Source organism: Seriola dumerili, unplaced genomic scaffold (assembly GCF_002260705.1).
Source record: "Seriola dumerili isolate Sdu_G_001 unplaced genomic scaffold, Sdu_1.0 BDQW01000822.1, whole genome shotgun sequence".
NCBI lineage: Eukaryota > Metazoa > Chordata > Actinopteri > Carangiformes > Carangidae > Seriola > Seriola dumerili.
Window position 1 is genome coordinate 2,248,413 of NW_019175077.1, and position 14,063 is coordinate 2,262,475.

Here is a 14,063-nt window from a genome sequence, read left to right on the forward strand (position 1 = left end):
CCATAGCTGCTGCTCGTGTTCCTGTTGTGGAATTTTCTGTATAAGGCCATTAATGAATAAGGAAAAATTGATACACAGAGAGCATTGATGTTTGAGTTAAATTGCGCAAAAGAGTGAAAGAAGCCACAATATACGTATATTGTCACAAGTCTAGTCTTGGCTGCAGCATTCAATCATCAATGGTGAATCTGTGATAGAAAGTTTATTTAAGGTAAACACAAGAAACTTGTGCTACAGAAAATGGACCAGACTCTGAATAGCTCCCTAAGCTTAACATCCTAAATCCTATGATAAGTATTAATTTGGCTATACAGACTAATGAGCAGTGATAACTAACATGTCTTTGGGGTCATCAGGTGGGAACCTCCTTTCACCAGTGTTTCGTCTAGTTGGTCCCACGACACCTCCAGGAGGCTAGACAGTGATCACTGGTGTCCCAGAGTCACTCCCCTAATGCCAGCCATCACTGCTCCTCACACCACGACTATTTTCTCCTTTATCTTGCCTATGCTACCACAAACAACATCATCAACTCGGACAAAACACACTAGCAGATTCAGCAAACAAACTCCCCTAACCAGTTGGAGAAAGTGGCGGCCATTTTGAATGAGGGAGGTAGAGTCAAGGAGAGATGCCTTTTTGAGCTAAACTCTCCCCCGCCGGATTAGGCTGTGCTCTACCTCCCCCTACTCCCCCACTCTCCAAGACAAATGAGGGAGGTAGAGTCAGGGAGAGGTGCCTTTTTGGGCTAGCTCTCCCCCGCCGGATTAGGCTGTGCTCTACCCCCCCCCCGCCACTTCCCTACTCTCCAACAACTCACCTAAAATAAACAAACTCACCTAAACAGCCAAAGACAAAAGCCAATAAGCACATTACAAACCAATTCAAACAATGCAAAAAACAAACAATACAGGCCACCTTACCTGGACTAACCGCATGGTCTCAAAGAGGCTCACACAGGCCACACCCCCCACTAAAAACACTTCCTTTTCCTGGATTTCTTCCTTGCTTCTCCTAAAAGTCTGTCTATCCTAAGTGCTCCCCCTGCTGGGCCCCAGCTACCATTATTTCTTCTCATCCAAATCCACTGAACTGGATCTTGCTGCCTCATCTGACATGTTCTTTACTATTTTCCTACACACTCTGTCCACTTCCTCCCTAAACTCCCTCCACCAAAGAAACAACAGACCTTGCTACAAATCCTCTACATCCTACTTCCACTGGACAAATCCTAACTTTCCATCCTCGCTGCTCTGCTTCTGCCCCTAACACTACATACCTGAGCTTTTTCCTTCCATATACTTCTTCAACTGAAGCCTCCCACGGAACAGTCAGCTCTATGAAATATACTTTCATTCTACTCCTAGACCACAAAACTATGTCAGGCCTTAGCTTTGTACTGGCTATTTCCTGGGGAACAACAAGCTTTCCTTCTAAATCTAACTGCATTTCCCAATCACAAGCATCCTCTAAGCTGCCTTGCCTCCTTGTTGTCTTACCAACTTTCTCTCCCTCTTGAACAAACTTGATTGCAACTCTCTTTATTTTAGGCCCTCCTAAATTTTCCTGCCTCCGTAAATCTTCAATTCCTGCAGCTAAGCTTTTTAAAACCTGGTTATGTCGCCACGTATACCGGCCTTGCGACAGACTAACCTTACAGCCTGACAAAATGTGCTTTAAAGTTGCAGTACCTGAACACAATGAACATAACGGGTCTCCATTTACCCAGAGTTTTAGGTTCTGGGGAGTTGGCAATACATCATATGTTGCCCCTATCAGAAATCTAATACTACTTTCCTCCATACTCCACAGCTCTTTCCAGCTAAGCTTTTTCTTGTCTACACCTTCCCAATTCACCCACTGTCCCTGCTTAGCCTGGGCCACTGCCTTTGCACCCCTTAATATTTCCTCCTGTCTACGAATCTGTTCCACAACTAGCTTTCTCTTTTCCTTGGGACCTGTATTTATACCTGACAAACAAGCATACCTGATCCTTTTTAATACACATTCTGACACATTCACAATTTTTTAGTAGTTTATACATTCTGTCCTTGAACACGCCTTTTGAGATAAGACAAGTCACTCCTGCATGATTACAAAGCCTGAGGAAGAAACTTGCTGCTCATAAAGTTTACACAATGAGTTTTCTCTAAGTTATAGTAGTTAAAAGAAATCATTTAGTTATTAGCTCTTTTACCATTTAACTATCTTCACTTTATCTACCTGCCTTGGAGATGCATGTGGGCCCTCTTCTACCTGTGCTGCTACAGCATTTGTGACACTCATAATTGCTTTTGTAGAAGCTACACAAGATGCAGTATACTGGATTATGTAGTAGGACTCCTTAATACTTTTTGTTTATATTTTGTCAGTTTATCTGTTACAGTTAAGCCCTGAAAATATTCATGACATTCATTCCTGATTCCTTGGCTAACTTTACGGGAAAATTAGTTATAAAAAGCTGACTACATGAACTGTCTTCCCGATATGGGGTCAGCCCTATGTTCCCACAGCCCTATGTTCCCACAGCCCTATGTTCCCACATTTCTAAGAATGTTTTGAAAATTAGGCCCTATTTTCCCACAGTCTTATATGTTCCCATAAGCCCATGTCCACACTAACCCGGGTAATATTTATCCGGTTAGCCCTTCCATCCACATTAGAATGGTGAATTCCGTAACTGAAAACGATGCTTTACAAAAACGATCGCTGAGGTGGATAAATGTGAAGACGCCGTGGAACGTGGATGCAAAGCATTCTGAAAGGGTATAAAAGGGGAACATAGGGCTGTGGGAACATAGACACGCTCCCTTGATATATAGCTTAGTGTGCACCACCCTTGCCTTGCAAGCTTTCTTTAGCAGCTTGTAAGTTACTTAAATTCCCATATGAAAATTGGCCATTTTATCCTAGGTTCTTCCTTTATAATCCAATGTACATATACTCAATGACAAACACCAAGATTTATGCTGGCACAATTGTGGAAATCAAGGGTAATTTCTCTTGCTGTACATTGAATGAACAGCTTGTCTCTTTAAAGACTTTGATAAGGACCATGAGGGACACTGGGACACTGTCTACAAGTCATAGCTTGATCATGTAAACTGGAGCTGATTACATCTGTTTGTGTGGGCTCTGGGTGTCATCCTTGCACCCCCCACCTACCTAAAACAACCCAGGAGCAGACTGAATGGACTTAGCGTTTTACATAACTAGGTTAGGTGTTAGGTGATACTACGTGAGGACCACCTAGTTCACATGGGAGGGCTTTGTTAACAATGGATAAATTGTACCTTAAGAGATGGTGTCTTAGTATATATTAAAATATGTAGACAACATATAACCATGATTGGTTACTGCTTATTCTTTATTCTTGTTAAAGGAAAGAGTGGGGATACATGTCAGAACTTTACTTTTTACTTTCACTTTTTTTTTTTAATCTTTTTTGTGAAAAGTTTAAACTCAAGTATGACAGTCATAACAACACAATAGAGTAATGTAGACATAAGAAACACTGATACATGGTTAAGCAACAAAATCAATAAATCTGCATCTCATTAATAAACATATGAAGAAATATTTGTTTTGATACAATCAGTATAATTTTACAGATATGAGGCAGTCCATGAATATATGTTGGTCCTCATTACACTTTGGTCTATAACACAGCACTATTCAGCAGTGTGTTTTTCAGTGTTCAAAAAGATTCCTGTGCCATACTATTTGGGAACAGTTGTTTGGAAGTTCTCCAAAGGCATAAGTACATCTCTGACTAATTTCCTTGTGGGATAAAAAATCCATGCACGTCCTTGTGGAGCTCAGTGTTCACATATGCTCGAGCAACTTCCTTGAATGTCCTGCCATCAAGAATCAGCATGAAACAAGGCTGGCCTGGGTTGGAGTTGATAACTGATACTAAAACCACACCTGCAAATAGAAAGGAAAGGGTGTAATGTAAACACAAAGCAGAAAATCAAAAATCTAAGGAATCACATCAGATGAAGGAAGGTTTTCAAATTTAGTTTTAGTTAGTTAATATCCAGTCTTGCCAATACAGATGTAACCAGTGAGGAATCTGGTATTCCTTTGTACTCTAGCTGATACTATAATAATAATACCATACATACTGCATACATGCCGTACATTGTGCATGCCCACCACACATTATTCTCACCATCATCCTCTGACTCTCCGTTTGGTCTGGGGACGAACACCGGCTCTGATGGCCAGCAGTTATCTTCAGTCCAGTAGACCATTTCCTTGGTTTCCGTGTCAAACTTGGCGATCTTCAGTAAATGAATAGATTAGGAAAAATAATCAATACAATTTATGCAAATTATTTTTCCTAATGTTATATTGTGTTGGGTCTCTTTAAATAATATTGTAAAGAGTAAGGTCTACACCTGCTCTACATGAGTGCTTTGAGATAGCTTCTGCTATGATTTGTTGCTATATGAATAAAATTGACTTGACTTGTGTATATACTGTTATTAGTATGTATTGCTATCACTGCTTGTCGGATACAGTAAGGAAAACTCTGAGTGCTGGGAAGGACCTAAATGAAACCCTGTGTTGTTTTGTACAGATAAGCACTGTGCTCGCACAGTACTTTGTCCCAGCTACAAGCCATATACTTGGGAAAGAGTTATAAAATTGTAAAATAGACCATCTTAGTTTTGTCAGTAGGCTGTGCCCATTTACAAACTGGCAGCAACTCCTTCCCTAGTAGTAGCTGGGTTGACTTTTGTCACAGTGACAGATCAGATTCACTAATCATTAGGGAATCAAGTAATTTTTTCCCAGACAAACAACGAGATGCTAATACTTCCTAGTGCTACAGAGCAAGCTGTTTCCTTAATATAAAATAAAATAAAAATGACCTGTAATCATGGTCATGTTGTGGTTGTATAGTGGCAGACAATGTTGCTTTTAGTAACTTAAACGCAACAGAACATTGCTGTGAATGAGTCATGATTAAATGAATGAATAAATATATAAAAGCGTGATTGCTTAATTCAGTCCAGAAGTATAATAAGTAGCCTTATGTTGAGTTCATTCACGACAACAAGACAAGGCGGTAAAATGATTGTGTACGTTGGAATGTATGAAAAAAGTGTGACTTCAACCAAAACTTTTTTTTTCATAAAAAATAAATGTAAGCATATTCCAAGGCTTAAGCTACTGTAAAATGACCTATCTTCCTAAAAGTAAGCTCTAGCAATGGCATAGTCTGGATTTATGACCTATGTAACTTACTGACAGTGTTATATACCACAAAGTAGGAATACTTGTACAATTCATAACTCAGCCATATACAGCCACCCTGCAATAAATACTACCTTTTTGTTTTTGTTGCAACTGTGTCAGCAAATGCTGATTCATCACTGAGGTCACTTTTTAGCTTTACCTGACCTACTGCTAGCTTGTGGTAATTATTGTTGATACGGTTGGCAGTGATCCAATTAAAGCAAGTTATGTTCTTGAAAGAAGTTTTATCACTTCTGACACGATCAGCTTTTAATCAAGTTGGCATGGAATTTGAATACATACATACATATAAGTAAATCTAAACATTGTCTTAGTTGATGAGACAACTAATCATCATAACTTTTGCTTCAAATAGAGTTTTTTGCCTTTTTCATTCATTTCCATGTCCAAACACCATTAAAAGTCAAAAGAATCAAAGGTTATCCTGTATCACATGTCAAGTGGGAATTAATAAAAATATCTAATTGTCTAAACCAGGATGTTTCCTTTTGTACCTTCCTCTTTGCACACATTATACGTCTGGACTGGATACACAAGGGAATCTCTTCCACAATAAGACCTTACTCAATACTTTGAAGCCTCACTGAGTTTATTGCTTCTTTCTATTGTTTCTGCTACCTTGCTGTACAAGTATGCCCAATGGAAAGGATGTGGGTATTACAGCCAGAGCCATTAAGTGGTTTGGTCTTTGTCGGTGCAAGTCGTAATTTACATTTCAACAGTGTTTCCTATCTTCTATTGCGCCAGCTGGTAATTCTCAGTTTGGCAATGTGCATCCTAATTCTGTAATAACAATGCTGTCAGGAAATCTGTTTCCCATTAGCCTTGCATGTAAAATCCTCTATTTTTCAAGAGTTTAAAGTCTCTCTTGGCAAATAACCCTTATGAGACTAGACGGATGTACCCAACACTTTTGTTCTGCAATAGCTAAATTAAAAACAATAGGGAACATTACCTGTTTTGCTAGTGCAGATTCCTCCACACAGTTCCCATAGACAAACCGGTGCCTCTTGCTGTTGAAGTCATAATTAATTCTGGGTAATTCGAAGCCTGGTGGAAATAAAATGACAATTTCCCTATTTGTATGGACAAATCAATTAAAGACACTCTTGAAGACACAATGGGCAATAATTATTTGATTTGGTCTAAGTGTCTATTGGAGAGGCTTGTTTTACCTTCTAAGAGCACTTCAGCCTGGCACATTAGTTTGCCTTCTTTCTCCTTCACAGCACTGGCTGTCGTGTATTTGAGTTTCACCAGGTCCTCTCCAATTGCAATGCCCTGCAAAACCCAGACAAAAAGTAAACTATAAGTGTCACATCTTATCAAAATGTCACAATGAAATCAATTTGTTTAAAATTCCCACCTTGTCTGAATGGATGGGAATTGCAAATCTTCTGTAACTTGGTTTGGAGTAGCCCTCGTCATGGAACCCAGTGTTTTCCCTCAGCTTGCTCAGGTAGAACATATCATAAAGACTGTTATCATTGTAGGCAATGACATCGAAGATCACATGACCGTTGTCCTCAAAAGCATTCACATGATGGTAGACGACCATTGCTCCAGTGTAGAACTTTGTCTCAACTTCTTTGCCAGTCTTTCTGTCTATCAGGTGGATCAGAGTCTGATGAAGAAATAATAATTAGGAAAGACATTACAGAGTAATGTTAAATACAGTATTTAGATCTAGAGTCAATCCCACCCTACCAAGGTTTTCTACTGTCCGTAACACTGGTAGACTCTTTTCCACTGGTGTCTAGAGCTGCTTCATACTTAGTTCAGTAGAATGAATATAAAGAATAATATACATAGAAATAATCAAACACAGATGGCAATGGTCCCTTACATTTTCCTCAGGGCAGAATTTCAGGCAGCTTGCCCAGTTGACTCCCCTCATGTATGCAGTGGCCATCTTGACGATGTCCAGTTTGAAAGGCTGCTCAATGAAGATGAAGTAGTTGTCGGTCATGCCAAAGCTATGGTAGTAGCTGGGTGTGAGAAGGGAGCGGCAGGGAACTGTGCAGATCACCTCCACATTCTTCAGTGCAGGGACATTCTTGCCTTTGTCTGAAAGGTAAAATGACACAGAAACACAGAAAATTAGCATAATCTTGTGTTACACCATGACTTTTAACATTTTCTACAAGTACAGCTGATAGGAAGAGAGAACACTGAGAGGACAGGACAAAGTAGAGCAGGTGATGAGGTTCATATACCTTTCTCTGACGCTGTAGGGACTTTAAACAGAATATATTTAGTCTTTCCCTTCTCTGCTATTGAAGTTCCAATGTTGTAGGCATTGCCCTCCTTGTCATAGTGTGGATGGGATGAGGCCAAGTTTACAGCCAGATACTTCATGTAGTCCACCTGTGTGAAACAGTTTAGAAACACATGAACTTTGAAACTCACTCTTCCCTTCATTGTGTGTTACTTGTGGTCAGAATCAGCAGATGGTTTTACCTTGTCCTGAGTTTCCAGGGTCACAGGATCAATCTTGCGAATGTAGTTCGTTTCAGATGTAGCATAGTAGTCGTTTCCATATTTCATGAAGTTGCTTGCGCCATTGTCAGTAAAATCAGGCACTGTGTGGTTGAGAAAGGTAATTGCCCTGTAAAGTAAGGGGAATTTCTCGTTTAAATGATTTAGACAGGGAGGTAGGGGATTATCCAACACAATAGACCTAATTTTCTCACACCAAGGGTCCTGCACAGACATGTAATCTGCATCTTAATGACAAATCCACAACAGGAACGGAAACAACAGGTGGATTCTCCAACACAAAAGACTGATTATCCTCACATTACAGATCCTTTGCATGATTTGCATCTCTAGGATTACCCCCATTTCACAAAAACTGAAAACTTGAAACTATATTATAAGTTTGTAAATAAATTAAATAAGATTGCTATAGTGATACTATCAGAGAAAAAGATATGAGTATGCTTACTTGACAATGAAGTTCTTGCTTGGGTCTGGATAGGCCATTGTCCCCATTTCAGACACAACTATCCTGTTTGCTTCCATGTTAGCTTTATAGGTGTCACTTCTAAGGAATCTGCTTCTGTGGGTCATTTCACCTGTAAGAAAAAAAGCCATATTTGTAGCTTCTCTGCACACTGACATACAATGACGTGAAAACAAAGCTTTCAGGATTTCCTATACGATATTTCACTAACTACACCTGAATGGCATTTAGACAGGAATTGCAAGACCAACCATCTTTAAAGGCAAAGCTGTGCATGATGGCCATCCCATCAAACCAGTGGTTGTAGCTGGTGTCCCCCACGGAAAAGATGCCAGGGCCATTGCGTAGCAGTATGCCTTGAAGCCAGGTGGGAATGCTCCCTATTTAAAAGAAACAGAAAACCACAAAACCTTCAGCAATATAATTCAAGTCAGTGTATCTGTTCTGTATCTGGTCCTTCAATAGAGCAAAAACTTGACCTACCTTTTACTTCTGCCTTAAAGGGCTCTGGCCTCTCCACTGCGTTCTTTGAAAAGTCTGTGGCCATGTTTGCTGACAGAGGACTGAGGAACACTTGGAGGTGCCTGAATAAATAGGCCTACAGCAGACCGGCAACTGTGAAAACCACTCCCTTTGTCTTTCTTGGGATTTGTCAAAGGGTGTATTATCTTATCTCCATGCAGAGATGACCGTCATCTGTGAAGATTTCATTGAAATCTTGCAGCTCAGTTCAGCGAAATGCTCCACTGGGTTAAGGTTGTGGGTTATGAGCCAATTTAAATGCAAAATTAGAATCAGCCCATTTTGTCTTTACATAAGATATAGTTGCAGCTTACTTCTTACTGCACCTTTGGTCTTCTCTGACTAGATAACATAATCTGCAATTCACTTTTATTGACCACCGTGTATTTTTTATTTCCTTTTTGATTTTGATTCAGACTGTTGAGTTGAACTCTGTATAGCTGGCATTTTCTGGAATTAGCATATTAGGTAACTTCTTCCTAGTAGTAGTTTAATGTGAATATAGAATGATCTTATCTGTTTTGGTGAGCAATGTTGCACAATATTGCCTTAGAGCCCTTCATCACTGGATAACATACCCTTCACTATTATATACATGTATATTTGTTTCTGTAGAATTATTTTTCTCTGAAGGTTGTGCAGAAATGACAGATGAAGTTAGTAACAGTGAACCATTACCAGCCTTTTATCTTGTGCTTGTTCTCTCTCTTTCTCTCTCTCTCTCTCTCTCTCTCTCTCTCTCTCTCTCTCTCTCTCCCTTTCTCTCTGTGTTCAAATGTGTGTGTAAAAAACAATATCAATAATATTTGTATTAGGTCATTGTCAATTGTATTGTGTCAGTTTTGGATGACCTGCCAACCCTGATGACAAACCCATAACTCAAAAAGTGATAATACACCATATCATATTCAAGGTGAAAATCAGCTTTATTCTTTTATGGCGTTCGTATGTTTGTTTCTCAGAATAACCAGCTGCTGACATAAGCGTATTTATCCTTAGATGACCAGAGGCAATCTGCAGTGCAGCAGGGGCAGGGGCTACTTCTTATCTATATCCTACTCTCAGCTGTAGTGATGATCTAGTTTTTTCTTAAAGGTCATTGAAATTCAAATGCACTTTAAACATTGATATGAACCCAGCTACAACACTTAGTAGAATTCATATCTCTACCAACTCAGTTACCAAGAAACACTGGTCAGATTTTCACTAAACATGCATTTCTTAAATGCACGTTAACAACTTGTTTCGCAACAAGAGATTCTCACTCTCTGTACGATCGGACTCTGTACAGTAACATGTTTGTTCAAGACTGGATGTAGGCTATCTTATTTTGTTTTAAATTATTGTCATTATCTTATTAACAACAGATATTCAGTCAGTCATTTGTGTGTTATGCCCACTGCGAACACACAAAGTAGACAAACAGACGGTGTCAGAAGGTGTGGTATTACAGTTAGCCTAAAAAAGACTTGCTATTATTTTAATTTAAGATTTAACAAGTTTAGCAACCATAAAACACTAAAATAATAGTAGTAAATAGAGTTACTACATGTTTCACACTCGCACTTCACACTCTAGCCCCTTTTACACTTGACAGACAAAAAAACTCGCTAACACCCGCTTCCTTGTGAAAAGATACAAACGGCAGTCGCGGGTAGGATATTTATCGGTTGCAAGTCTGATCGGCAGAGTGCTGTTAAACCAGAAGCACCGCAGCTACACCGTCCGCTGAGAGGGAGCAGAGGCAGTAACTAACACACATTCACCGACCGAGGCGTCACGCATGGAAGCTCCGACCTAAAGAGGAGCACCAGACTGCATGGCAGTTTCTGTTTCTCTATTTCTTTCTCCTCTTCTCTCTTCTCTCTTTCTCTCTCTCTTCTGTCTTCTCTCCTCTCTCTCAAAATACTCTCTCTCTCTCAAATCTCTCTCTCTCTCCTTGTGTGCGTGCGTGCGTGTGTGCCCTCAAACAGCATGTTCTGGCTTTGCTTCCTGCAGTTCTGTTTCCTCTTAGTCTGAACAGAAAGGCAAGCTTCTGGCAAAGTGCATTGCCTTTTTAGGTTTACCCACGTTGAAAAATCTTCAATCAGTGGTGGAGGAAGTATATATGCTTTAAAGGGAGCTTTATTTAAATAGAAGTAGCAATACCACAGTACAAGTCCCACATTTCCCTCACTTTCTAATTAAGTTAGTAACAAAACGTAGCTACTTAAAGTATTAAAAGTTAAAGTACAGAACCTTTCAGAGTTATATTTTCCATATACACTACTATATATTATCTGAATCGTATTACTTTATTGTTAACATAAAAGCATAATTATAATATTGTCAAAGGTGTGCTTAACTTTAACAACCTATTCCGTTTTTAAACAAATATGTACAAGTGTATTTACAGGTATATTGTTGTGCAATCAATATCTTACATGTCTCAATTTGAAAAAAATAACCAATAACTATAGCTGTAAAATAAATGCAGTTGAGTAAAAAAGTAGCTGAAATGTAGTGTAGAATGTAGTGTAGAAATATAAAGCAACATAAAATTTAAATTCCACCAATACTTTGAATACTAAGTCATCAGGTTTCTGTGTGTGTGTGTGTGTGTGTGTGTGTAATATTGTCTAAAGGTAAGGGAGTCTTGAGGACAAAAATGTCCTTCAATCATGTTTCTGATTGAAGGACAATTTTATAGATGTTTCCTGCCTGGCAGGAAACATCTGCCTTGATAATGGTCCTGCACTTAAGATGAGCCAGACAGGCTAAGTTATCGAATAACTGTTACTGAAATCCTTGGATTCAAGTCTTCTTTTGAGTGTTTATTTTTATTTTCTACACCTTCAAGTCAAATTAAGTAGCAGATGGATCTTAAATAGTGATTTCAAAGTCAACAAAGGTAACAGATAGGCTGATAGAAAGATGTGGGTGGATTAGTTGCCTTTGGGTCGAGCCAAAATGACTGCTGGTTTTTAGTCCAATTCATAATAAGCACAGTTCTACCCTCCTCTTTTTGAGTTTCTCAGTAGGTCCTGTTGAAGAAAATTCACTCAAGTCCTTAGTTCCAAGTTTGCTGTCGTGGAGTGAGTTTATTGGTATTCCAGAATACAGTGAGCCTACTGACACAGAGCGGGTCAGAGGCAATAGACTGACCCAGAGTGAAGGGCGGGGGGGGGGGGGGGGGGGGTAAGGTCTGGGTATTGTAAGATAGTGAGGAATTTATCAATACAAAGGAAGAGGGCAGACAGGCGTGAAGTCCCAGCTGTGACCCAAATGTGTATTTTCTTCGTCAGTCCCTCAGTGGAGCTCAGCTAGTCTGTTGGTAACATAAAGTAACTGGCAATAACAAACCAACCTGTCCAATGTCTTGAAGTATTTATGTCCTAAGAGAATATACCTATAATCACAATCCACCCTTTTTGTCCCATTTAGTCCAATTTGTGAGGTTTAACTGAGGAACAGACAGTGTGACACATTTACTGTGTGGTAACAACAGTCATGTATGGTCTATGGCAAGTCAAGCAAACCTGCACTTGGACAGTAGTATTTACGACTATGGTAAACACATCAATGAGTTTACCCTTTTCATTGATGATGACTAGCAATCAAAACACCTTTAAACTACAGCCCCCTATTGGCAACAGATTTCTCAAGTGACGTCAGAGAGAGTAAAAGTACAGAACAATAATGCCCTCTAGTGGCCCATGTAAGACATTACATATTATGGTAAAGAACATCTCATGGAGATTCACACAGGTCATCTTAATGATGACAATAGTTTTTCATTACATTGATTAAGACAAAAAAAATAAAACAACAGTTAACTTTAAGACTTAAGCACTAATATTTAGTATTTGAAAATTTTGGGTAAGAATTACATAACTTGAATTGTCTTGACAGAAACCCTACTAACACCTTCACAGATTGAAGTAAAATAATGTAGCTGATTAAGATTTATGTAGTATTGTTTGACAATATTTTGCCTTGCTTTTACCAGTACGGGGCAGAAATTATCTTTGTTTTGTAACCAAAAGCCTTTTAGGTCCAGGGGTTTTCAGGACATTTTTTAGGAAAAGTTTTTGAAAAATAAACTACAAGGACAACATCCTTCAATGTAAACCACAGAAGGTGGTATTATTGTTGTGACCATATACATTTAAAATGGTAGGTATCAATGGTGTTGTAAGACTTAGAAGTGCTTTGGTAGTCTTAAGTTTCCTTGAAATATGGCTCATAGAAATTCACCCAACTATGCACTGTAATAGCTGCCAGGAGAAAGTCAGTAATAAAATTGACATAGCAAAGTTCATTCTGAATATTTATTAACAGTGAAATGTTCCGACAGCTTGCTTTCTTCAAAGCAAATCACTTGAGCAAAAAAAGGACAATGATGTCTTAAAGTAATAGTGTTTAAGACTAATTAGGCTCTTATGTTAACATGTCCCACCCAGATGTAATGACTTGGATGACTTAGCGCAGTGAAATCCACATAACACATTATGTACTCAAATGCGCCAGCAAACTTTTTTCCTGATTGATATACATCACATCAGTTAGTTTGTATTTATTGTAATGAACAAATGAAAATGTAAATGACAAATATTTTATCATCTCCAACACATTCATAGAATGTCACTAAACACTCCACCTACTCATGTCTCTCCTCCATACAGAACAGAACACCAACACCAACATCAGGTTAACTAGCTGACAGCAGCAACATGCTGTTACCATGACAACTGCTTTGTTTCACATTTACTTCTCTTGGATTAATAAATTAAAGACAATGGTACGCAGATGATGCAGGATGCTAATAGTATTAATGTTTATTTGCGCTGCCCAGGTTATAAACTGTGCTGATTAGTATTCAAGTATTCCCTTACTGATTACTTCTGTGCTGGATATTATACTAAATATCTGCTTTATGATGTTCTCATCACATCATCATCATCATCTGTGGATTACATTATGCAGCACAGTACAAGAATAACGCTTAATTAAACATTATGTACATGTACTAAGAAAAAGAAAGCAAAGAACAAAACTTGTCTCGCAAATGTATATGCTATTTTGTTTATAGTGCAATCCCCATGCAATACCACATGCAGTTATAGAGGGTGCATGAAGAAGACCATATTTACCATGCATGACCTTGCATACAGAGCCATCCGATTCTAAGAGAGATGGTAGTCTGCTGCTGTCCTGAAACCCTTACATGATTTCCAATCAGACACTACACCCTAAATCCTTTCTAAGATGTGTGATAGTGATATTTTCTTGTAATGCAGATGACATACACCCATAATGAGTCATCCAG

General features: G+C 38.9%; 1 protein-coding gene across 1 annotated transcript; it reads right to left on the bottom strand.

Annotated features, from left to right (window-relative positions):
• Window positions 1–3,394: 3,394 nt before the first annotated feature.
• Window positions 3,395–8,845, bottom strand: LOC111237286 (beta,beta-carotene 15,15'-dioxygenase-like). The gene is made up of 11 exons (XM_022766321.1): window positions 8,717–8,845; window positions 8,485–8,613; window positions 8,216–8,345; window positions 7,729–7,876; window positions 7,485–7,635; window positions 7,115–7,335; window positions 6,635–6,892; window positions 6,444–6,549; window positions 6,224–6,318; window positions 4,175–4,286; window positions 3,395–3,927 (listed from the first exon to the last, which is right to left on the bottom strand). Exons 1-11 carry the CDS (start codon window positions 8,778–8,780, stop codon window positions 3,773–3,775), a joined length of 1,569 nt encoding a protein of 522 aa, XP_022622042.1. The 5' UTR covers window positions 8,781–8,845; the 3' UTR covers window positions 3,395–3,772.
• Between the last annotated feature and the right edge of the window lie 5,218 nt (window positions 8,846–14,063).